Source organism: Staurois parvus, unplaced genomic scaffold (genome assembly GCF_062004578.1).
Source record: "Staurois parvus isolate SC_StPar_1 unplaced genomic scaffold, SC_StPar_1.0 ptg000472l, whole genome shotgun sequence".
Classification (NCBI taxonomy): domain Eukaryota; kingdom Metazoa; phylum Chordata; class Amphibia; order Anura; family Ranidae; genus Staurois; species Staurois parvus.
This window is the reverse complement of record NW_028318268.1, coordinates 931363-958386: the sequence shown is the minus strand read 5'-3', so window position 1 is coordinate 958386 and position 27024 is coordinate 931363. Positions and strand designations below refer to the sequence as shown.

Sequence of the window (27024 nt, the reverse complement as noted above, 5' to 3'; positions counted from 1 at the left end):
GCCTCTTATGTGAAAGTCTAGCTTGATCCAGCCAAAAATGTTGACCGGTGATATCTTATGCTTGCGGCCAGATTTACTAGTGTATCTCATTCCTTTTGTGTTTTTATCTAAATTTTCTTTTTGTAGTGTCTCTGCATGCTTGTCCTGTAGTCGAGGCCTAACATGAAATAGGAAGTCTCTGAAAATGTTGCTGATCTCTCGCTAATTGGAGAAGAGAACTTTCAAACCTCGCTGTGTGTCAAGTTCATTGCTGACCTTTTGTGTCTTCCAGAATTTTTCTGGAGTTTCTTTCAGGTAGTCTCCATGACAGCAGCAAATAAACCAATAAAGGGCTGCTCTCCACAGCGTATTTACTCTTTCTTCTCTTTTGCTCTCCAAAACACATATAATTGAAGTGGAGCTTGTGTGTACTTTCTGTTACTAGTTTACCTGCAGTCTATTTTTGGGTTGGCTCTTTATTTTATGTTTCTATTGCTACAATCAGCCTTGTTTTTGTTCCTACACTCCAGATACATTGAGCTAAATGGATTGGTAGTGATAAACCCACAAATCTAATTGGGTCTTAAACCCCTTCATGCCTAAGGATAAAATAAATCTTAATTCCTAAGCACAATTTTGCAACGATGACATGTTATGAAAACCATACATATAATCACAACTACTTTTGTATATCCAGGTGGATTATACCTTGATTTTTTTTCAGGAGAAATTGGGCTTTAATTTGATGGTAAAGGAAAACTGGCTCAAAATAGCTAAATTTAAATCCTTTTTGTTTTTTTTTATTTATACTGTTTTTCTTTTTACTACCATAACCTACCACCAAAGAACAACCTAAAATAAATTCTCCAGCTCTTGACGATCACAGAGATATCATATGTGTATGTTATTTGTTGTTTGCACCCGTAGTACAGCCCAGATACAATAGTGAGCATTTTGTTTTGGTTTTTTTTTTTTTTTTTTTTTTTTCTTTTACCTAAAACACACTGACATTAACTGACTTATACCATTTTTTTTTTAATCCTGATCTTTGACCTTGAACTTTGACCCTGACCTTGTCCCAAATACCCTGGCACTGAACTAGATCAAACCTTGATTTAGGTATTTTTTCTTTTTCTTTTTTAATATTTATTTCTTTTTTTTAAAAAAAAAACATTTTTCTTTTTCCCTCTATGCCAGGAGTTCGAAAGAGATAATGTATCTCTCGCCTCCATTCATAGAGCGAAAAAGAAAACAAGGGGGCCGGGCTGTACAGTGACTGATCACTGTGATAGCCAATCAGAGGATATGACAGCGATCATGTGATCTGGAATCGGGGGTCCCGATCGTTAGAATGGTACCCTGTGCTCTCAGGGACACCACGGTCTTTGTGCAGGAGGCGCGCTCCCAGCAAAAAGACAGGTAAGCAAATATGCGGTCCCACGGATAAAAGCCCAGTTCTGTGAGTCTGCATATTTGTGTTACGTCGGCATCAAGGGGTTAAAGGCTTATTACCGGTAAACTTGTAAGAATGTTCTTTAATCCCACAGCCTGGGATTGGTTTTATAGGCTTTAATGGTGTATCCAACCCCCAAACTGCGAACAATAAAGGTCAGCAACACCGATTAAGTCTTCACTCTGCTCTCTCCTGCCGTCATCATGGTACATGCCATTTCAAGGTCAAGCAACAGATTGGCTCCTAATGCTGGTCCTCTCCATCCTGGTGAGCTGCTGTGCAGGGGATGAAAGTAGCTTAACAATTCTTAAATGTGAGGTCTAATGTAAGCCAGCCATACATGGGTCGGGTTCTGAAAGCATTTTCTTTCAAAAAATCTTTTCTCAGAATTTTCGTTCGAATTTCACACCATTAGTGGGCCACAGCAATACCCGATTTTCGAGCAACCATCAAATTTGAGTGACCGGGCATGTTTTACATTTTTTGAAAAATCAATACATTTCTGATCGATGGGAGAATCGTATGAGAAATGTAATCGAAAAAAAGGAAAGAAAATTCTTGGCCACAAATTCTTTTCTGTAGCAACATGAGGTGAAATTAAAGGCTTGGTTGTTCGAATTTCGAAATCAATGGTGGCACCATCGGATTACAAAATGCACGAAAATTCTGATTTTCTGAAGAAAAGTTATTCAGGATTCAACCCATGTATGGCCTGCATTAGTTTTAGGATTTCTATTTTTTATTTTCACCAGGTGATCCAGCCAGCAAGTCTGTCTGTCAAAAGAACAAACTCTCTTCCAGATGTCAGTTTACAGGGATGGGACTAGCTATTCCGTACTGGCAGGGGTTCTTACAAAAATCAGCTTTTATTTGTGCAAAACCTTTATCCCAAAAGGAAAACACTTCTGTAACTGATTATAACTTATTATACTACCTTCGCCCCAGACTGATGATGCTGCTGTCTCCCTCCATGGACACAGGTGTATAAAATCAAGCACTTAAGCATGCAGACTGCTTCTACAAACATTTGTGAAAGAATGGGTCGCTCTCAGGAGCTCAGTGACTCCAAGCGTGGTACTGTGATAGGTGGCCACCTGTACAATAAGTACATCCGTAATATTTGCTTGCTACTAAATATTCCACGCTCAACTGTTAGTGGGATTATAACAAAGTGGAAGCAACTGGGAACAGCAGCAACTCAGCCACCAAGTGGTAGGCCATGTAACATGACAGAGCGGGGTCAGTGCATGCTGAAGCTCACAGTGCGCAGAAGTCGCCAACTGTCTGCAGAGTCAATAGCTAAAGATCTCCAAACTCAATATTGAACCCTATGGACTAAGATTGGGATGCCATGAAAGTTCATATGCGTGTAACGGCAGGCGGCCCAATACTTTTGGCAATATGGTGTGTGTGTATATGTATGTATGCAGGGGCGGACTGATGACTCATGGGGCTCCCGGGCAATAGGGGATGATGGGGCCCCAGTGTCCTCGCCCACACCCAAAAAGCCTATGAAAAAACCAATGAAATGTACCAGGGGCATCTCATGGGGCCCCCTACTGACCCCGGGCCCTCGGGCAGTGCTAGAATGGTCAGTCTGCGTGTGTGTGTGTGTGTATGTATATATATGTGTATATATATGTATGTATATATATGTATATATATGTATGTATATATATATATGTGTGTGTGTATATATATATGTATATATATGTATATGTGTGTGTATGTATATGTGTGTGTGTGTATGTATGTATGTATATGTGTGTGTGTGTGTGTGTGTGTATGTATGTGTGTGTGTATGTATGTATGTATGTATGTATATGTGTGTGTGTGTGTGTGTGTGTATGTATGTGTGTGTGTGTGTGTATGTATGTATGTGTGTGTGTGTGTGTGTATGTATGTGTGTGTGTGTATGTATGTATGTATATATGTGTGTGTGTGTATGTATATGTGTATGTATGTATGTATATATATATATATATATATATATATATATATATATTATTGTGTGTGTGTGTGTGTATATATACATTTTTTATTTGGGCTCTGATCATCTTTCCATCAGCATTTGACACAGTACAGCACATATGAATCACATTCTTGTAATCTCTCAGGCCATTCGCACAGCCACAGGAGTGTTTCAGCGGTCCTTGCATATTTATGCACCAAGAAAACACCTCTGGCATCGACCCTTTTCTCATGGAATATCGGAGGACTATGTTTGTATGAGGTGCCTCAATGACCCTTGTGATCAGCTGTGATTGAGTTGCAAAGTTGTTGCGCATCAGTTGCCAGAAGGCAGTCAACAGGGCAGAGCATTATTAAAAGGGTTTGTGATTTTGTCTGAGATGACTTTGTATAGTACTTGATGATATCGCACGGCTCTGGGTCCCCCGATGCCACCATTGGTTTAGAATGTTTTCGTTATGTAAAGTAGCATATGTTTGGTGCCTAATGTTCAGCTTTTTGAGTCTCACAAGGGGATAAGGACTTATTATTATTATTATTATTATTATTTATTATTATTATTCAGTATTTATAGTGCCAACAGTTTGCTCAGCACTTTACATAATGACGGTAGACATTACAGTTACAATACAATTTGGTACAAGAGGAAACAGAGGGCCCGGCTCGTTAGAGCTTACAATCTAGAAACCTCACAATATACAACTTTCTCATTCTTCTGCTGTCCGTCCCTTTTTTTTTTTTTTTTTTTTTTTTTCTTTTCTTTTCTTCCCCTAGTTTATATGTAGTCACTATTGTTTTGGAGTTTGTGACTTTTATTGTCTCCAGCATCGAGGTATGCAAGCTATGCCTTAAGACCATGTTAAGGGGTTAATCCCTACATGCCCATACTTGGTAAATGTCCTAGAACAGGCGCACTAATTGGATAACTAATACCACCATTAGGCCTCTGGGGCGGGGGAGATGGAAGTGAGACCCTCACAGACAGGAGATCAAGGCTATAATCCAGTTTGCTCATTCTAAGAATGGACTGTTTTGTTATTATCTCCCAAGTTTTTGTTTTAAGTCTGTTTAAACTCCATTGACAGTTGCTAAACATATGTTGAGGTATGTTTCAGACTTTGTAAAGGCTGTTGCCATATTTTGTTTCCATAAAATCATATCTTTGCTATCGTTCATTTTTACATTAAAAAAAAAAAAAAAAGTTTTGCACTGTAGAGCTATAAGTAATTCTATAATACTCCCATTTAAAGTGTTACTAAACCTTGCATTCAATATATCTGGTGTCCCACGGTACACAGAAATGCAATTATTGTAGTATTTATAAACTGCTAAATACCTTTTCTCATCGGCAGTATATGGCAGTCCTGTGACGATCAGTGTCCAGGTGAGCACTGGTTAAAGCTTTTAGGAGGAGTTTTCATTCTACTATGACTGTCCTATGAGGCTGCATGACCCCTGACCCTCCGTCTGGACAGTGCTGATTGGCCCTGTGCTGATCACATGTACTTTCCAAAAAAAAAAAAAACTCTCTAGCAATACACGACCAGGGGTGGACTGACCATTTGGAAACTCTGGTACTGCCCGAGGGCCCGGGGTCAGTAGGGGGCCCCATGAGATGCCCCTGGTACCCTTTTTTCATAGGCTTTTTTGAGTTTGGGCAAGGACACAGGAGCCCCATGATCCCCTATTTCCTGGGGGCCCCATGAGTTGTCAGTCCGCCCCTGTACACGACTGAGCATATGCAGCTTGCCGCTATCAGCAGATGGATTGGGGACAGTAGAAGGGGAGGTTCAGAAGACTGGATCAAACAGTCTTTTTACACAATGCAGAGGATTAACCCCTTGGGTTACACAGTGAGTATAACAAGCATGCTTTATTGTGTATATACAGACTGATTTTACTGTTGTGGGTTTAGTAACACTTTAATCCAGTTACACCTCGTTTAGACGTGCATTTGGAGGTCGGGGGGGCAGAAAAAAAAAGCAGTTTTTCTGTTGATTCAGAGGGGAAAGGACATGGTGACACCAGCAGCTACTTCTTCATACCAGATAAAGTTAATCACATTCCACACCCATGTTTGGTTCTGGGTGTTGTAGTCAGTTATACCGCTGAAAGGTTTACTTGGAGGATACCGTGACCATAAAGAGAGGGGGATTATCCACAGAGGAGAGGACACTATTGTACCCCCATTAGAAGGGGAGATACCTGTTTTCCCATATAGGTCATATGAGGGTCCACCTATATATTATGGTCACTGTGGTGATGCACATCATTTTAAAGATTTACAGCACCGAGATAGTTGGTTTACTCTCCAGTAGGAATACCTTTTCCTGCTAATATTGTTAAATACTTTCTTCCTCTCCTTTTTGGACATATAAATATAAATCCCAAAAAATTGTCAACCATTCAACAATATATGTTATGCTGTAGACCCCCGGTCACATTGAATGCGAATTGGCATGCGATTTGCAAATCACAGCCTATTGTCCGCAATTAGAGCGGTCATATCGGTGCATTTCCGACTTGGTCGGAGCCGCACCGATTTTTTTTTGTTAAGGTAATACATGCACTACTTTTGGTGCGATTTTCATAGACCTCTGTTTCCGATGTCTTTTAAATCTCACCTGAAAGCGGCGTGTCATCTGACTTTGAAATCGTGCGACTTACAGTGACGTCGCACAATTTCAAAGTAGGGTTTGATGCAATCGGGGTAAAAGTGTCTTTTGAGCAGCGCAACATTCCACACTGGTTTTATAAATCATATGTGATGAGCACACACTTTGCGTTTTTGCTGCAGCTTGAATTTATAATTTTACTATTCATTTAATCATTGGGCAACGCACAATATTCTATCGCCAATATTTTTTTTAGTTTGTTTTGGGGGTGTTTTACATATCGCGCTGCTTTTCAGCCACGCAAAAACTACTCGAAAATGTAGAATGCGACATTCAGGCAAATGGCAAAAAGTGTACTAAACAAGCCCTGCAAAGTAAACACTGCATTGTTCCTTTCCCTGGAGTTCAGCTTGAAGTCCATGCATCGCACATGCTTTCCAACGATGTACGTAGCTGCATGCCTGTAGGTTTTCCTTTTAATGCCCAATTTAAAAATGGCTACTTTAGAACCTTTAATTTATTGCATTCTAATTGATGGCTGAGATACCAGACGCATTTAACAGAAATGGAGGTTAACAAAAAACCTTTAGATAAAAAAAAAAAAAAACCTTTAGATAAAAAAAAACAAAAACAAAACCTTTTACAAAAAAAAACCCTACATAAAAAAAATAAAACATAAACCCTTAGATTAAAAAACAAAAAAACCTTTTTAGATTAATAAAAAAAAAACCTTCGATAAAAAAAGTGTGTGTGGAGGGCAATGTGTGGTGAGAAAGAAAAAGCTTTTTTTTTTTTTTTTTTTTTTTTTTTTTTTTTTTTTAAGCACAAAGCCTGGTTTGATCAAAAGTCATTACTGGCGGTGCTTTTATGCTGGTAATTCATGGCTAAATGTGCTTGCAGAGGATAAAAGCGAGTGGTTCCTGATGGTGATTATTCTTCATTATTACAGTTTAAAACATTTTAATAACTCTGCTTTATTTTTTTATTTTTTTTCTTTGCAGTTTTGCATGCTACTAGACTGCAGGAATGCTTGTTTTGGGTTGTGGTTGTTTGTTTTTTGTGTTTTTTTTTTTTTTGTTTTTTTGTTTTTTTGTTTTTGTTTAATAGTAGTTGTTGTAAGAGCATTATGGGTTAAAGGTTTCTACTTATGAATGCAGAAGTACATATAGGTCTTTGTAGTACCGAGCGTCTTTCTTGACTTTTTAAACCAAATATGCTATAAAAGGCATGAACTTCACTTTAAAAGTGTTGTTGATGAAACTCTTCAAACACTTGATCCTGTTACAACATCTGCACAGCACAGCTGTCCTCTTTGCACACAATCATGGCTCTTTGAAATACTTACACTGAATTTCTACTTATGCAGTCAAACTTGAAAAAAAAACCCACCATATGTTATGTTATGTTGTGTTCCCATTCACACATCATACCTTTAAAAAAAAAAATAGTAAAATAATAATTTAAAAATAAAATCTTATACCTTTTTGAATGTTTGTTTGGTCTCAGCCTGCATGCTTCAGTTTTACAGAGATTGTGTCCCCATACAGACTGGGGACACACACAGTTTCCCCTCATTAACCGCTTGCCCTCCAGAGGATTTACCCCCCTTCCTGACCAGGCCATTTTTTTGTGATGCGTTACTTTAACTGACAATTGAGCGGTCATGCAACATTGTACATAAATTAAATTTTTTGTCATGTTTTCCCCCCACAAATAGAGCTTTCTTTTGGTTGCATTTGATCACCTTTGTGTTAATTTTTTGCGCTATAAACAAAAAAAAAGACAATTTTGGAAAAAAATTTTTTTTACTTTTTTCCTATAAAACATGTCCAATGAAAAAAAAATGTTAAAAATCTAATTTTGTCATAAATTTAGGCCAAAATGTATTCTGCTACATGTCTTTGCTAGAAAAAAAAATCCCAATATGTGTTGATAAACTGGTTTACGTGAAAGTTCTAGCATCTACAAATGGCGGTGTATATATACTGGGATTTTTATTTTCTTTTTTTAGTAGTAATGGCGGTGATCAGTGACTTATTGTGGGACTGCGGCGGGCATGCTGACACTGGGTGGAAACTGACTACCACTGACATCCCAATGGTACTAATACAGTGATCAGTGCTAATAAAAGCACTGACAAGGTACTAATGACACTTATCGCCCCAGATATTAAACCCTTCCTGCTCAAAGGGTTAACTGTGTGTGTTTTTTACATTGTGTTGTGTGTGTTTTACTAGGGAAACATGCTGCTTTGTATTGCTCTGCTGTGCAGAGCAATACAAAGCAGCCTGTTTGTGCTGACAAGGGAGAGATCTGTATTGTTTACATACAGACCTGTCAGCTCTGCCGACGATCACCAAGTCCCGGCCGAGAATCTGCAGCTGTGACCCGGAAATTGATATGCCATGGAGCCAATAGCTGTGCAGGTAGGGAGCGCGTGCACCCCCTACCCAGAAATACAAAATCACGTGTGTGTATATATACCTGATTTTGCGCATCTCTGCCTCCCTGTAGCAGTAGTTCTGCTATAGGGTGGTCAGGAAGCAGTTAACTTACAATGAAGTTAGTATAGATCTTTAACCACTTCAGTACCAGGCACTTTTACCCCCTTCGTGCCCAGGCCAATTTTCAGCTTTCAGTTGTCGCACTTTGCCAATTGTGCGGTCATGCAACACTGTACCCATAAAAAAAATCTTTTTTTTTTTTTTTTTTTTTTTTTGCTAAATAAACAAAAAAATCCTGAAACCTTTGAAAAATGCATTTTTCTTTGTTTCTGTTATAACATTTTGCGAATAAAAAATATTCATAAATTTAGGCCAAAATGTATTCTGCTACATTTCTTTGGTAAAATACCCCAAAGTAGTGCATGTTATTTAGTCTGTAGGAAAGTTTTTTATAGAGTCCACAAACCATTGTGTGTGTGTGTATATATATCTGACAATCAATCAATCCTGATGTACTGACGGCCCATCTCATTTCTTGAGGTTGAAAACTTCCTTACATATTGTCACCAGTCCAATATAGTGTTATTCTATAACTGGTGTGATGGTTATCAGGGACACTGACTGGTGACCGTATATGGAAAAATAAATAAATACAAATACAAATTTTTGTAACACACTATGACCAAAGCAATACAATGTTACCATAGTAACTTTGAACTACTCTGGGCAAGTGATCAGGATTTTTTTTTTCTCTTTTTACAGATTATGATTGCTAATACCGATGTATTTCATTGATATTTTCAGTCATTGTTAGAGAATGAAATGGATTCATTCAGTCTTTTGTTGTGATTAGCAGAAATTGGGCAAAGCTCACCTCATGATACAGATGGGCTGTGATTGGCCCTGTCTGTACCAGGTGACTGCTTTGACCAGTCACAGCTAACATAATTGTATACAATGGATGGCATGACAGGAAGCTATCCATTGTATACAATTGTCATGTGATCTGCTATGATTGGTGGATAGATTAGGAGATAGCTGGACAGATTGGGACAAGGAGTTCCATAGGATGGGAGAAGCTCGGGAGAAGTCCTGGAGGCGAGCATGGGAGGAGGTGACACGGGAACTACAGAGCAGAAGGTCTCGGAAGGATCGAAGAGAACGGTTTGGTTGATATGCGGAGACCAGGTTGGTGATGTAGCTGGGGGCAGAGTTGTGGATGGCTTTGTAGGTTGTCGTTAGTATTTTGAATTGTGTTCGTTGGGTGAGTGGAAGGATTGGCAGAGAGGGGTAGCAGACACTGAACGGTTGGTAAGGTGGATGAGTCTGGCAGCAGCATTCATGATAGACTGGAGGGGGGATAGTTTATGTAAAGGTAAGCCAATGAGGAGGGAGTTGTAGTAGTCGAGTCGAGAGATAACCAGGGAGTGAATTAGGAGCTTCGTGGTATCATTGGTTAAAAAGAGGCGTATTCTGGAGATGTTGCGGAGGTTGAGGCGGCGTGATTTGGACAGGGATTGGATGTGGGCCTGAAAGCATAGTTCAGAATCCAGGGTTACCCCCAGCACCCTGGCATGCAGGGACGGGTTGATAGTGGTGCTATTGATCCTGACCGAGAAATCTGGGGAAGAGGCACGAGGGGGAGGAAATATTATGAGCTCAGCTTTGGATAGATTAAGTTTTAAGAAGTGCTGTGACATCCAGTCTAACCTGTCAGTAAATCGGTGATAGGAGAGGAAACTGATGGGGTGAGCTGAGGAGCAGAGAGAGATTTGTGTGTCTGCTTCCCTTCCACCATCCCACTTCCCAGACAAATACTGTAAACAAAATAATAGAGATTTCACAAGAAATGGGATTAAAAAAAGAAAAACAACGTTCCTCAGTCCTGGCTTCTGGGAGCGGTGGGTGACGTTCCCGCTTTACTGCTTCCCTTAGCCTGTTGAAATCCCGCGAGAATGCATTCCTGCAATGGGTTGGGATGCATTCTTGCAGGATTTAGAGTGCTCAGCTATTCCTGAAAGCCGCGGTAAGGCACGGTGATGTCGCCCATGCCTTCTGAAAGCTGGGATCAAAGTCGAGAAAAGTGTTTTTTTTTTTTTTGTTTTTTTTTACACTGCTAATTTTGGGTAGCGGGTGTTGGCAGGGAAGCAGCTCTTTCGTTTTTCATGGAAGGTCCATGTTAATGAAAAAGTTTGTGTGGCATTGAGGACCAACCTAAATCATTGCCTGTGCCAGGGCTTGCTTGTGCTGGTGTTAATATAATAACACAGACATGATTTATATAGAAAATAATTTAAAAATGTCTGAGCAAAAATGACTTGTTTAGAAAACTATGCCCTTTACTTTGATTTATGTACCCTTAACTGAAATGGTGACGACTCGGGCATTATTCTGTAACTATATTCATGTACTATATTCTGACATCAGACACTGACTAAAGCCATTAGCAAGAACGTCTTTGAATCTGTGTCACGTAATCTTCTGCCCACTTCCAGTATATAAATTAGAGCTGATGTTGGTGATTTGTGACCTATTTTATATTATTTACTATTATTAGTAGTAGTATTTTATGTTCTAGATGGATAAATAAACTGTTCTGCATGCTATAGGTAACTAGGTTCTAAAGGCTGGACTTTTTTTTTTTTTTTTTTTTTTTGACGCATTCCTTTCATTAAGGTAAAAGATGTCCTATTACTTGTATTGTTCCCTCCCTCCTTTTTACACTTACAGGAGCCCGATCTCAGTCCAGCGTTGTGCCCATCTGCATTTCTTATCTCCTCTCTCTCTGCTCAGAGGCAGCAGTGGGAGCCATTGGCTCCTGCTGCTTTCAATCAAATTCTTTGAGCACAGAGTGGGGGGGGGCAGGGCTGAGCCTCTGTGTATGCCAATAGATGCACACAGCCCTGATTAGGAGCAAGCCCACAGGTGCACCCCCTAGGGAACAACTTCCAATGGCGGCACACTGAGAAGAGGAGGAGCGGAGAGCACTGATAGGGGACTGGAGAACAGGATTGGGGTCACTCTGTCTGATACCATTGCACAGAGCTGGTAAGTATAACATGTTTTTTATTTTTTTATAAAAAAGTAAGCTTTACAAACCCTTTTAAAGCTGGACTCTAGCATGGTATAATATACTCATTCTGTGGGGCCCCCTGCCCTGCCCTGGAAGAACAAAGTGGATTATTCCCCAATTGTGCGCTAGGCCAAACAACTAAAAGTGTGTGTGTGTGTGTGTGTGTGTGTGTGTGTGTGTGTGTGTGTTTTTGCTTCATTAATTATTTTTTTTTTTTCCTAAATAAATTAATGATCTGATAATGTATGTGCAGTGAACTCACATTTTAAGTGGGAAAAAAAAAAATATATATAAATACATTTTTTTTTTTTTACATTTTAACTACTTTTTAACAATTTGACTTGCTTTCTGACACTTCTATGCTCTATAACAGGGTCTCCAAACTTTTGAAACAAAGGGCCAGTTTACTGCCCTTCAGTCTTTAAGGGGGCCGGACTGCGGTCAGTGGGAGTAGGAAATGCCATGGGCTTGGTTTACTAAATGGCAGTAAAGAAAAAATAATACATAATTGATCAGTGGGAGGAAGAATATCCCGTAGTTTGTGTCAGTGGGAGGAATAGTGCCTGGTCATTGGTGTCAGTGAGGGAAATGGTGCCCCATACCTGGTGTCAGTGGAAGGAATCGTGCCCCATTGTTGCTGTCAGTGGGAGGAATTGTACCCTATAACTGGTGTCAGTGGGGGCAATTGTGCCCCATAACTGGTGTCAGTGGAAGGAATCGTGCCCCATTGTTGCTGTCAGTAGGAGGAATCGTACCCCATAACTGGTGTCAGTGGGGGGAATTGTGCCTCATAATTGGTGTCAATGGGAAGAATAGTGCCCCATTGTTGGTGTCAGTGGGAGGATTAATGCCCTGTCTTTGGTGTCAGTGGAAGGGATAGTACCTCATATCAGTGGAGTGCCCCAAGGGCCAGATAAAGGCAAGCAAAGGGCCACATCCAGCCCGTGGGCCGCCGTTGGTGATCCCTACTCTATAACATTGAAATTGGAAGAATATCCGGTATGAGAGCCAATCAAGCATTTTCTTTCTAGTTCTGATAAGTTCATGTGAAATGTAATTATTGGGTTTTCACATTAGTAATGCCTTCTTTTATAGAGAAAGCAAGCTGTATTTAATTAAGAGGGCCTCTTGAGTCATTTTGAGGCACCTATACATAACCTTCCTGGTTATATGATCTAATTCCATTTTTTAAAAGGAAAAGCAATTCATTGTGCTTGCCGTTTTTCTAAAAAAAAAAAAAAAAAAAAAAAAGTTTAAGCTGATTGTTACTTTAATAACCGCAAAGGGGTTAAGTGCTTCCAGACCGCAGCATGTCAATACCTGCACAAAGCAGAGACAGGCTGGCTGCGGTCAGTGCAGTGAAGGAAGACTGCTTCCCGCACTTGTAGTGACCTCATTCCACATGTCTACAGAAAGAGCCGCACAAATTATAGAGGGGATCTGAGAACCCTTCCCTGTGGTCACTGGGGCACAGGCTTGCTTATCCAAAGTGTGATGAGGGCTTTATCAGGTCAGCTCCTTGCAGAGTAGCTGTGCTGGGATCTCGGATACTTGTTGGGTTGCTATATCACAGTACGTTCTGTTCCATGTGCTGTTGTCACACTTTTTTTTATTTTTCCTAATGACTCGTTTCAGAGACGTATAGCTCATTGCTGTCAAATTACAGGCTCTCTCACCCTCCTTCGGGTGCTAGGGGGGCACCCATGCTTGCGTGCTCTTGAGCCGGGCTGTGTCCATAGACACAGAGCCATGAAGCCAAGTCCCCACTCCTTCCTCACAGGATTTTGACAGCAGCAGGAGCCCCCACCTACATATGTCTCCACTACCCTCAGTTGTCCTGTGAAAACAGAAAGTGCTGGAGCCAGAAACCATGCTAGGGAGGAGCCATTGAGCCAGGTATGTCTTTAGGGATTGGGGGGGGGGGGGGGGTTGTAGTAGGGTCTTTTTTTACCTTTTAATGCATTCTCTGGACTTGAAATTGTTACTAAACCCTGCATTCACTATATCTGGTCTCCCACAGTACACAGAACATGGAAATGCAATTATTTTCATAAATATAAACTGCTAAATACCTTTTCTCATCAGCTGTATATAGCAGTCTAGTGACTTCTATCAGTGTCTAGCTGAGCAGTGGTTAAAGCTTGTAGGAGTTTTCATTCTCCCCTGATTGTCTTATGAGGCTGCATGATTGGCCCTGTGCTGATCTCATGCACCCTCCCAAAAGAAAACACAAATTCTCTAGCAATACACACCAAACTGAGCATGTGCAGAGTGCCTCCTAGGGCTCTGTACTATCACCAGATGGATTGGGGACTGTGGTCCTGTATTCTCTGATCCTCCCCTTCTTCCAAACAGCCTTTTTAACCTATTACGGCAGATTACCCCCATAGGTTCCACAGTGAGTATAACAAGTGTGCTGTTACTGCATATACAGACTGGTTTTTCTGTTGTGGGTTTTTGTAACACTTTAGGAACCACTTTAGGTTAGCAAATTGTCACTGTAACGTGTCCTATGCTTTGAAAGTTGTTAGGAGGGGAAGGAGAGGGGAGGGTTGGGTTTCTTAATTGAATTGTATTCATTCAAAAATTAGCAATTACACACATTATTCAACACTTTTTTTTTTTTTCCCCCAGTAGCACACAATCGTTAATTACACCTTTTAAATTCTCTTTGTATAATTGCCTACAAACTGTCTTCATGCTAAAGAACTCTGCTAAGTTGATCTCATAATGTAACTGCAGTGCATTGTTAGTAAAACTAGGTAAAAAGTGCCAACAATCAGGAAACGTGTGGATGAGATCAGTGTACTTCTACTGTTATACGTTTGATATAGAGACTTAATACAGGGACTTGTAATGGGAAAGAAAGCTATAACAACTATAGCCCTAATTAAAAAGTATGTGCTAATAACAAACTTATACAAAGGTGTATATCATCATCCAAAAAAAAAAATTTAGTGTTTTAAATAAATAGTGTCCAAACATAAATTAGTGTCCAAAAAAAATATATATTAGTGCCCAAAAAAAAAAATATATATATCTTCAGTGACTTGAACCAATTGTGAAAAATCCACCACCAAAGGAGATTAAATGAACTCACCAGAGCTAATGGCTGGTCAGATTATAAACCAGCAACAGCGCTTGTGCTCTGGGAGCAATGAACCCGATGTCCAAATAGATATGGTGATGTTTCAGATACTTCCAGATAATAATCACAAACAACTTTGCAGCCCAAGCTCTTATGATGAACTTCTCCACTCTTTCTCATACCTCCATGAGAGCATGCAGTATACTCAGGGACAAAAAAGAGAACATAATGGTGCAATACGTTTTTTTTTCATTTATCTCTTTAATAAAAAAGGTATAAGGAAACTCACAAACAAGGTGTCCAACAGACACCAGCTTCAATCGCAAAAAAAGGTGAGATACAATTACCGCTCACCGCGGATCTCTCCCATACAGCACAGAACAGCAAGGCTCTCTAACGTCCACATCAAATAGGCCACGCCCAACCGGTTTAATCACACCGACGTCATCAAGGGGCGGTACAGATGGGAACGTCAGACAGCTCTCATAAATACCACCCTTCATCTACATAATTTTAACACCCAGCCAATCACTGCGTTCCTAGTCTCCTTAATCACGCCGGCTTGAACAGGTGTTTCCCAATTTAATTATACACATACACTCTACTACATAAAAAAAGCTAAATATGTATAGCAACTGACAGTGGTGATCAATGTACAATACATGAATCTTAACAAACCTGTGTTTGCTCTGTTTATTTCACTATTTCCATTGGATACTGATTCTGAATGAGGGGGTCTAGTTCATTATAATCACCTGCTGCACTCTTTTCTAATGAGAAAATCTGCAGGTGGGGAGTAAATACACAGTCCAGTTGCAGTAAAACTTGAAGCTTGTATTGAACGGAATTGCCAGCATTACAAACACCCTTGCAGAAGAGCGCCTGTCACCACCTGTGGTAGTGAGCCCTTGTAGATAGTCAACTTGGGGTTCCCCAGGGCGCGGAGTCTAAGCCCCAGCCTGCTTTTTCACCATAGCCCCTGATGATGGGGATGGACTTTGCAGCAAGCTGAGACCAGGTCACGGCCCCCCGGGTACGCCCAGCTGAGGTTGAGGAGACCGCTTGCGGGAGCAGAGTACAATGGGAGGAGACAAATGGAAATCGGATAGACTAGCTGAGGTCAGCAAGGGCGGAATACAAGCATAGTCCGAGAACGAAGCCGGGGTCATTATAAGAATAGTCAATGCAGGATACAGGCAATAGCAACACACAGGAGCTCCGACAACTAGGAAGTTGCTCATGCAAAGTGGCCTAGACTGAGCATGTCTTGTATAGACAGGCAAACGAGGTGGACCAGGAAGTGATGGGAGAGAATGAAATAAAACTCAGAGAATAGCAGACGACGTCCATAGGTGAGCACAGACAAACACACATGTAAAAGGAATCCGGAACAGCACTGCAGCAAGGAGGTAAGAATACACAAACAAGAAACTGCAGGCTAACTTGTGACAGTGCCGCTAGGGAAATAACTCACAGTTCAATGCATGTGGCTGAGGAGAGGTGACGACAGCATCTGTTTCAGAGGATGAAGTGTGGCCTGCCCTGTCCCAAGAAGGGATGCTCCTTTCTTAGATAGCGAGTCCCTAGCCTGTCCCTCCTTGTCAGGAAACTTTCCCTACCGCTAATTACTATAGCTAACAAGGTGGTTCTCTCTCCCTACACTAGCCACTCGCAGAAAATGCGCCAAAATCTGGGGGCAGGGACTTTAATAGACCCTGCTGATCCAAGATGGCCACCAAGGGTCACATGGCTGCAGTGTAGCCAAACAGAACACTCTTCCATTGACCTGGGAAACTTTGAGAAAACTGTTTTCTCTCCAGGATGTGGCACCACTCGGGTCGAGCGCCACCTATAGTGGACAAAGCACCTGCTTACATGCAGGGTCAGCATCCTTTTGGAAGCATTTAATCCTTGGAGTATCTCACCAAAATTTTAATTCCTGTTGTAGGTAGGTCCTAAAATTTCACTTGTAGCAGGGGATATGGGTGGTTTTCACGTGCTGTTGAAATTGTGTTTATATTAGCTTATGTATGTGTTACTTTGGGCTCCACGTAGCCTTTTGCCATTGGTCATGATGTAATGTCAATGGCTACGTCTTTCTTTTACTTTATGTGAAAAAAATGGTTAAACACCTATTTAGTTCAATTTATTAGTTTTATAGATTTCAGTGAACATAAAAAAGTAACAAAATTCATGGAAAGTATAAAACTGCTACACAACCAATATACAGGCATAGAATTACAGTGCTTGGGAGGTTTCCAAAAACACAATCATGAGCGTAAGCAGCACTAATAGAAAATTACTCAGGGCAAGAAGAAGCCCAAGTGCCTAGTGGTGAAAATTCAGGTCTCATACAGTAAAGGGAAAAAGAGAGTAGTACATAAGACAAGAAAAGAGAGGGAGGAGAAGGATAAAAAAACAGGAGGAAGAGGGGTGGGGGAGGAAGGGAAATGCTCTCCACCCACCCTTGGGACCCCCAACTTGTGATGCCCAACTCCCAAAGCAAGCATGACTCAAAGCTCCTGTGAGTTATGGAATATGGTCTAGGTGGCCCGAGTCATGGTATGCTTATCCAACCTATTATGCTTCGCCACCAATAAGTATTCCAGGTCCATGTGTGAATCCATTTCCAGTACCCACTTGGCAAGGGTAGGCACATTTGGGGATCCCCAGTGTCTGGCAATAGTGGCCCTGGCAGCTGTCAAAAAGGATAGATGAGGCTAATACGGTGTGTGCTATGTTGCTATGTACAGGGTATTCTTGTTGTCTTGGTGTTGTACCCACCCTTTGAGAATACACCACCTGTATGTTCTTTTAAAAATCCAAAATAAAGAATTAAAAAAAAAAAAGTGGCAAAGGATGTCGCAGTTAAAAACCTATTTAAAAAAACAAACAAAAAACCACTTGTATCTTAGTGGCAATATTTTGGAAAATCAGTAAGCCAATCACACAAGCAGAAAATTACATTTCTGAAGAGGTTCTGTACACCATTAGCGTCTGGAACACCTTCAGGTTGCCATATTGCATTGAATCTCACAGAAAATTGCAGCGACAGTAGACTAAAAATTAAGTCTTTTTTTTTTTTTTATAACATTAAATGTCGTCTATAGCATTTGTATATGTTATAATATTTTTTTATTGGCTGTGTTTTGTTTTTTTTTCCAACGAACGTGGAGTTGCCTTTTAATTAGGGGAAGCACTTTTCCCTGTCGCATTGCTCATTCATAAGTAATTTACAGGTTAAGCCAGTGTTGCTGTACAATATAAATGTTTTTTGGCTGTGTGCTGTATTTCAGATCTGTAATTAGCCGTTTGGCTGGAGTGCCACTTAACAAAATTGTCAGGGTGAAAATCTAGAAGCGTTGGTTTGATAATGCCCTGAATGAAGTGTTTGTGTAGAATACATCTAGAGGCCTGGCGTACCTTTTAACGTACTTTCCGTGAAAAGTCTGTAGTGGGGAATGGCTGCAATAATCAAATAAAATCTTATCGTTTTACAACAACCAGCAGCACTTTTGACAGTTGGAAGTGCTAATTGAGACGTTTCCTAACTTCTGTGTATGAAGAAGCCAGTTGCACTTTAGCTTTAGTAAAAAGAGAAGGAGACTGTCCTCATGGGCACGCTACTAACACTTGTCAACCAAATTGTGAAGGGACTGTGGTGGGTCCCAAGGCTCTGATGACAAGCTGGAAGACATGCAGAGGTCCCACGATGCTTCATTTTTGGTGGAATACCTGCCACTCTGCTTGGCTATAGCCTATTATTTTAAGACCTTCTGCAAATGTTGAGGATGATGCTGATGATAAAGATGTGTTTTAATGAAGTTCGTCTTGCAGCAGTGAGCAGATTACTGTGAGAACATGAAAGCTTTCATTCTTGCTGTTGTATGAGCTTGTATCTGTATGTATAATACAAGGTCTCCATGTCAGTGTTGCATGTAACTGCCAGCCACACTGCACTGATCTCCTTGTCAGCTACATGGTTTAATGTCTGATTTATTTATTAGATTACTATGGCTTCATTTAGTCTGTCAAAAGGAAAGAACGAAAAAAAAAAGGCACATGCCTCAGTGAACCCCAGGACTTTTGCCAACTGGTTTTAGTTGAGGCAAGAAAATTGGCTTGTTTAATGAGCACCTGGACAACCGTGGTGTGCTTTTTTTTTTTTTTTTTAATTTTTTGGTACAAAGTTGAGCATATTTTATAAAGTTACATAGTATACAGTAGCCAATTTTAACCAAGGTTCTTTGGAACCCTAGGGTTCCTGCAGAGGTTCCTAAGGGTTCCTTGAGCTGTGACTGATTTAACCTTTCATCTGATGGTGCCTGCATAGGTCAGGGTCCAACTCCACTTGGCAGAGCCAATGATCTGTAAGGCCCTAGTCACACCAGAAAGATTTTATAGCTCAAAGCTCCAAAACGTTTGAGAAAAAAATCTATTATTTTCAATGAAGATGGTTCACATCTCCACTCCAAGTTGCCTAAAGCCAAATGCCTGAAGCTCAAACAAGTTCTGGAGCTTCTTTTGTTGCAAATCAGGCTGATTTTTGCACATTTTGAGCTTTTTTTTTTTTTTAATCGCATAGAAATAAATGAAACGCGCTATTTGCGCATTGAGTGTGCATGCATTTTTTTCACGTTTTTGGAGCATTTTTCTGCTCAAATGAATACAGATCATCATTAAATAGATTAAATGATATGCAATAATAAATAAACAATAATTAAACTCGAACCTTAACCCCCTAAACCTAAAATTTTTTAATTTCTTATTATTAATTTATCACCCTAGGGTTCCTCCAGCTGTGACTGATTTGACCTTTCATCTGACAGTGCCTGCATAGGTCAGGGACTAACTGCACTTGGCAGAGCCAGAGGGATGATACCAATGATCTGTAAGGCCCCATTCACACCAGAGCGATTTTATAGCTCAAAGCTCCAAACCGTTTGAGGAGAAAAAAAAAATCAATTTTCAATGAAGATGGTTCATATCTCCACTCCAAGTTGCCTAAAGCCAAACACCTGAAGCTCAAACACTTTCTGGAGCTTTTTTTTGATGCAATCGGGCTGATTTTGGATGCTTTTTGAGCTCTTTTTTTTTTTTATATATCGCATAGAAATGAATTAGATGTGCTATTTTGTGCATTGAGTGTGCGTGCATTTTTTTGCACTTTTTTTTTAAGCATTTTTCTGCTCAAATTAAAAAAAAAAATAAAATTAATGTTAACATAAATGCACAAATAAAGATCATCACTAATAAATCTATGAAATGATATGCAATAAAAAACAATAATTAAACTCTCTAACCTTAACCCCCTAAACCTAAAAAATAATTAATGATTTATTATTAATTTATCACCTTAAAAAAAAAAAAAAACAATAAAAATTAAACTCCCTAACAAAAATTAAATAGGACAATAAATAAACAAACCCTAACTCCAAAATCTAACCCCTAACTCTATCTTCCAATCCTAACTCTAACCCCTAACTCTAATCCCTTACCCTAACAAAAATAAATAAATGAATAATAATTAAATAAAAGTTGATGGAAAAGCTAAAAAAAAGCTGAAAAACCTAACAACAAATGATGAAACAGATGATATTTTTCTCTATTGGCTATTAAAACAGCAAAAATGCTGTTCAAAAAACGTGCAACAAAATACAGGTAAAAAAATGCAACGCTCAGGTGTGAATGCAGCCTAAGGATGCCATTCTGATCACCACTTTAAGACTGGGTTCACACTAATGCGGTGCGGGACACTGCATGGAATTGAGCCATACATTTTATATGACTCAAACTGCACTGCATCTGCACCAAAAAGGTGCAGGACCCTTTTTTTTTTAACCTGCATGTGAATCGCATCTCATGGCTGTTCTTACCCATGTGATACAATTGCTGGCAATTGCATACCATTTTGCGATCTGTTTTGGGGTGTCATTAATTTAACATTGACACCTGCACCAGACCGCATGAACGCCATGCGATTACAATGCGGTGCAGGAAACGCACAGGATTCGTAGCGTTTCCCGCACCGCATTAGTGTGAACCCAGACTACGAGAAGCATTCTTTCGACTATCCACCAGCGCATGTGAGGAACATTCTTCTCACTGACTCCGTGAAATGGTTTTAACAAGCTCCTCGAGACCTGAAAATGTTATTGGAAGGGTTCCTCTTTAGTAAGATAGTTGAGAGAAGCTGGTTACAGATATGTCAAGTTCTAAGCCATCTTAAAGTGAACCTGTCATTAGGCAATTGAATGCAGAGGTGTTCACAGTAAGATGTTGACAGGTTTTGGCCTTCTTTGGCTGCACTACGGTACAGTGTATCCAAGAATCACACTTTTATCCAAATTGGCCTTGGACATTTTTCTTTTTTCGCTCTGGCACAGATCCTGTTGTGTATAGTCAGTGCCCAAGGTTGCTTGGCCTACCAATCTTGTGGAATAACAAGCCGCATGTGTACAGTCTATTCCGGAGGTCGCTTGGTCGACCAATCTGGGGAAATGGGGCGCAAAATTGTTGGAAATTTTTTCATCTGATGCTTTTCCTGAGAGAAGTGTGTGGGTGGAACATGTAATCTTCTGTTCAAATTTAAAAAAACAAAAAGTTTTCCAACCTTTGCTGCGTCTCCTATTCAAATAAAAAAAAAACCGCAGCAAAGGTTGGAAAACCTTTTTTTTTTTTTCATTTTAAGGTCATGACCAAGTTGTCTGTCAAAAGTGGTGATTAGAGGATTGAGAAAAACAATTTTAAAGCTGAACTTCAGGAATGAGAACTTTTTCTTACATTGGTCCTGCTTCGTTATATCTAATTCTTCAAAACTCACATTTGCTGGGGATGCAGACATTCTCAGTCCTAGTCTGTGTTACATACACTCGGCGTTTGGTCTGGTCTTGAGCAACTTGCTGCTGTCTACTGAACGCAGGGAGTTGCTTGCTCCATCTTTCAGATAACCTTTCTATATATTATATATATATATATATATATATATATATATATATATATATATATATATATATATATATATATATATATATATATATAATTTTTTTTTTTTTAAATTTTTTATTTTAAGATTTTATTGGATTAGTTGGAGAGGAGGGTGGATAACGTCTACTAGTCCATCTAACCTCAACCATAGGCTGACCATGATACTGTCCATGTGTGGCTACGTTGTTCACAGATAAAATGGAGAGAGGTGATTGGAGCCACTAAAGGACAGGAAGTGCGTCACTGGCCAGAATATCGGGTGAGAAGAAGAAGCCTAGAAAGGGAAAAATAATGCAGCCACCACATGTAATGAGAATTTTTAAGTTTCAATGTAACATTTTTGTCCATGTGTGGCTCCGTTGCTCCTTCATAGATACGATGGAGGGAGGTGGTTGGAGCCACAATAGGACAGGAAGTGGGTTGCTGGCCAGATCATCGGGTGAGAAAAAGAAGCTTAGAAAGGGAAAAATAATGCAGCCACCACATATAAGAATTTGTTTTTCCACTTTCTAGGTCTTTTTCTCACCCGATGATCTGGCCAACAACCCACTTCCTGTCCTATTGAGGTTCCAACCACCTCCCTCCATTGTATCTATGAAGGCACAATGTAGCCACACATGGACAAAAATGTAACATTGAAATTTACAAATTCTTATTACATGTGGTGGCTGCATTATTTTTCCCTTCCTAAGCTTCTTTTTCTCACCTGATGATCTGGCCAGCAACCCACTTCCTGTCCTATTGTGGCTCCAACCACCTCACTCCATCGTATCTATGAAGGAACAACGGAGCCACACATGGACAAAAGTGTAACATTGAAAGTTAGAATGCAGCCTCACATGTTACATTTTTGTCCATGTGTGGCTCAATTGTTCCTTCATAGATCCGATGGAGGGAGGTGGTTGGAGCTACAATGGGACAGGAAGTGCATTACTGGCCAGATTATCGGGTGAGAAAAAGAAGTTTAGGGAAAAATAATGCAGCCACCACATGTAATAAGAATTTGTAAGTTTCAGTGTAACATTTTTGTCCATGTGTGGCTCTGTTGCTCCTTCATAGATACGATGGAGGGAGGTGGTTGGAGCCACAATGGGACAGGAAGTGCGTTATTGGCCAGATTATCGGGTGAGAAAAAGAAGCTTAGGGAAAAATAATGCAGCCACCACATGTAATAGGAATTTGTAAGTTTCAATGTAACATTTTTGTCCATGTGTGGCTCTGTTGCTCCTCCATAGATACGATGGAGGGAGGTGGTTGGAGCCACAATGGGACAGAAAGTGCGTTATTGGCCAGATTATCAGGTGAGACAAAACCTAGAACGGGAAAAATAATGCAGCCTCCATATGTAATAAGAATTTGTAAGCTGCAATGTTACATTTTTTGGGTTTAGATATGCTTTAGGGTGAGGATTGAAGCCTGGATAGAGCGTTCGGCGGTGAGGGGAAGGGGGCGGAGTCAGTTCAGTAGGTAGTTGCACACTACTGGATGGGTGGGTTACGTGAATTCGCCCCCCTTTATTTTAAACCTCAACCATCTTGTTGACGTCAATGTGGTTGGTGGGGGAAGCATCATTTTAATAGGAAAAGCAAAATTATGAATTCTAAGCGGTACGCCAGCAGAGTTGCTACAATTGTCAGCTTAAGCTAAAATAGCAAAAGAAGTGGGCCAGCTCTATAAGCTTTTTTAATTGGAAGAAGGCCTACCGCTGTGCAGAAGCAGGTTCCTTTTTTTTATTGTCCTTCTTAATGTTCCGGACTGATAAGTTACATTTTTATCTGCATAAAGCTCTACTGACAGAGAAAAACCGCGGAGAGTCTATTACAGGCTTACGATAAACAACTGCACATGTGGAGTTCAATTTATTTCCACAGAAAAAGTGAGGTGAAGTCCTGGGAGTTTTTTTTTTTATTTTTTTTTTTTATTTTAACCTCCTGTAATAAAACAGACCCACAAAGTGTCAAGCTATTTCAAAACACAGAGGCTGCCAGACAAATTATTGGCAGCATAATCAGTCGGCAATGCCTGCTACATTTTAATGTTCTTGGCTGTTAATTATTTCATATTGGAGGATCTAGTGCTGCTTCAAACTTTCTGAGTAGAATTTAAATTACAGATGACAAGCCTAGAGCCTTGTAACTCTCGCTATACAAGGGTGTGCTGAGACTTGTAGTGTCTCTGCTACAAGTGTTAGAACACCACTTTGGGCTCATTCACACCATTAATGCAATAATACATCTCAGAATCCATGTTTTACTAAGCATTACTGTAGTGGCAACTTTGGGAATACCAGGTAAAACTCCGGACAGAAACTTGAGGAAAACAAACTTTTTATTAATCGGCTCTGAGTGACCCAGCAAGGGCTCATGCCAGCAAGGTAAGTGGCTTGAAAAACATCTCAGAGTATATATATCAGCAATTATGTCACGATACATATATTTCCTCTCACTTTCTGTACATTCAAAAGACTTTCTAAACGGTGCAGAATATGACCTTGTGGTTTCACAGATAGATAAACTTTCTTCAGCTGAAAATAAGAGTACCAGGTGCATACTGGAACACATTGTTACACAGGAAATAAGGGAGGGGGGAAGTGAGCTGATTAACATTTCTAACAGCCTCTGTTCGCAAGGTCAAGTTTAAAGGGGAACTCTGCAATATTTGGGTGCTGCCACATACCACAGTGCACGAAAAGTACTGTAGATGTGTCGCCATTATTATGAATTGGACACCAATGGACACATACAGATGTGAATGCTCTACACGTTTTAGTGCGTAGATCTGCACAAAAAAAAATATTTTTTTTTTTTTTCGTCAAATGCGTGCCTTTTGATAATCCTCTCTAATAAATGTAATACTGTAATGAAGAACAGAGAAGAAATCGGCATCAAAGTTTATGTAGACCTGGACAATCAACCTTTTTATTTGCTTCATTTTTGATCTGTTGATTTTATTATTGGAATCATTTTGTTATTATTATACAGGATTTATATAGCACCAACAGTTTGCTCAGCACTTTACAATATAAGTTTTGTTTTATATCTGTTTGCTGAGTGCAAAAAACCTGTTGATCTTTATAGAAATCGTTTGAACTTGTAACTTTCTACGCACGGCTCTTAAGCAGTTTTATCAGCCTTTAGAGTTTTTCGCTATGAACTACAGAGCACCTCCCCCCTATGTTGTGGAGAGGGGTAGTTTTGTATTCCAAATCACGAGGAAGTATCCTAGGGTGAAAACATGGCTCATCCATAGATACAACACAGCGAGTAAGGGCCAGTTTAGACCAGAACACCGTGGGAAACTCGCATTCCGTACGGGTTTCCCTTACCGCGTTCAAAATTCACTTCAGTTAGGTTCTGCAGCAGGTGTCACTGTTAATGCAATGACACCCCAAATGCAGGTCACAAATTAGAGGTACGATGCGACCCAGTTGCTCTGGGTTTTATGAAGTACTGCATGCAATACCCTTGCCACATCCCGGTGTGATTCAGCGCACAAATCATTCCAATTGCATCGCACTGAAACACAAGCACAGTGTGAGCAGGTCATACAGTGCTGGTTGACAGGTTCCTCCATCCATACAAATTTCTCCTCCATCATTATTATTATTACTATTATTACTATATTTACTGTTAAAAAAATTGAGCTATTATTATTATTTTGGTATTGATATTACCATCCTTGGAGCTTACAATCTAGGAAGGAGGGAATAGTGGTACAGGAGGAAATAGCTGTGGGGGATGGAGTGGTAGGAAGAGTGGAGGAGATCGGTAATTAGCTGAGGGCGGGGTAGGCTTCCCTGAAGAGGTGGGTTTTCAGAGTGCGCCTAAAGGTGAGGAGAGTAGGTGACAGTCTGATGCATTGGGGTAGGGAGTTCCAGAGGATGGGGGAAGCCCTGGAGACGGGCATGGGAGGAGGAGACCAGGGAAATAGAGAGCAGGACGTCTTGTGAGGAGCAGAGAGTACGTTTTGGGTGGTATTTGGATACCAGATCAGTGATATAGTTTGGGGCAGTATTACGAACAGCTTTGTACGTCAATGTACTTTTATATTTTTATTTTTTTTTTTTTTTTTTCATTTTTCCATCTACTTTGCAAGATGTCGATTGTTACAGCATTGGTTATCCCCAGCAATGAGCTCTCATGTTTGTTCTGACTGTGATTGGTTTATGTATGTGACGTATGCCACTACATGTATTCCTCTGAATGATTGTTTTTTTGCCCTTTTATTTGTTTATGTACTCCTTTTGTAATAAAAAAAAAGTTTGGATAAAAAAAAAAACATTTTCCAGGGGAAGAAGTTTTGAACTTGCTGCAATGTAATTTTCATTTTATTATGGGCCCTCTCTTTCTCCATAGAGTAGGGGGCCCTTTTATTTTGCTCGTATTCGTACATTTACAAGAACATAACCTAAAACCTGTTTTTCTCTCTTTTCTCTCCCTGGATACAGAATCGTATTTGGACCCAATCTTCCTGGCTGCACAGTCTTCCGCCTCATTAGGAGGATTATTTTTACTTCCACGTAGCAATTGCACATTGATTTAAGACCCCATGATCCCCAGGACTCAGCGAAGTTCCTGCCCAGAGGAAGCAGATTGTGCGGAGTCAGGCATCTGATGTGACTTGATTTGAGGACTGCGTTACATTCTCCCGGGAGCACGGAGCTTTGTCATGGAGCTGAGGCCCGCCGTGCTGTTTCTGCTTTGGACTCACCTGTCAATATTGTTCACAGAGTTGACTGGACACAAAGTATATACAAATACTTGGGCAGTCCGAATACCGGGTGGTCCTGCAGAGGCTGATCGAATAAGTAAGAAACATGGCTTCGTTAACCATGGGCAGGTGAGTGACTCTTGGTGTAACTAGCATAAAGTACAACTGTAAATGTAATAAACATAAAAAAAGAGAAGTGTGGGAGTTATTGTCCTCGTCCTTAAAACTGGGAAGGTACTAATAAATATTCAATGTTTAAAACCCAACTGGGAAAAGGAGGGAGGGCGGACAGAATCTACCCTTGTGGTGTGGGTTTTCCAGCACTGCAAGGGTTAAATGCTTAAGTCCTGCGCTCTCCTCTTGTCCTTGAAACTCCAGCCTACGGGTGGTCCCTCTGCATCACCATGTACAATGCAATGTGTGCGCTGGTGCTTAGGAAGGAGGCTGCAGCAACCCGGGCGCACTGCTGTAGAGACCCTGCTGGAGTACGGTAGGCATTTCTACCTATTCTGGCACGCTTAGATCTAATGAAGAGTTAAATGGGGGGGGGGTGGATTTTTTTTTTTTTGTTGGCCAAGAATTAATCTTTTAACCACTTCATGTGTGGACACTTTTACTCCCTACCTGTCCAGGCCAATTTTCAGCTTTCAGTGCTGTCGCACTTTGAATAACAATTGCGCGGTCATGCAACACTGTACCCATAT

At 40.3% G+C, this 27024-nt stretch overlaps 1 protein-coding gene across 1 annotated transcript in view; it reads left to right on the top strand.

The window, feature by feature from the left end:
• The window catches only part of FURIN (furin, paired basic amino acid cleaving enzyme), a 337561-nt gene that overhangs the window by 38508 nt on the left and 272029 nt on the right, over positions 1-27024 (top strand). Inside the window, exon 2 of the mRNA XM_089689379.1 lies at positions 26058-26449. Coding sequence (XP_089545505.1) covers positions 26279-26449 — 171 coding nt within the window. The 5' untranslated portion in view covers positions 26058-26278. The remainder of the gene's footprint in view (positions 1-26057; positions 26450-27024) is intronic.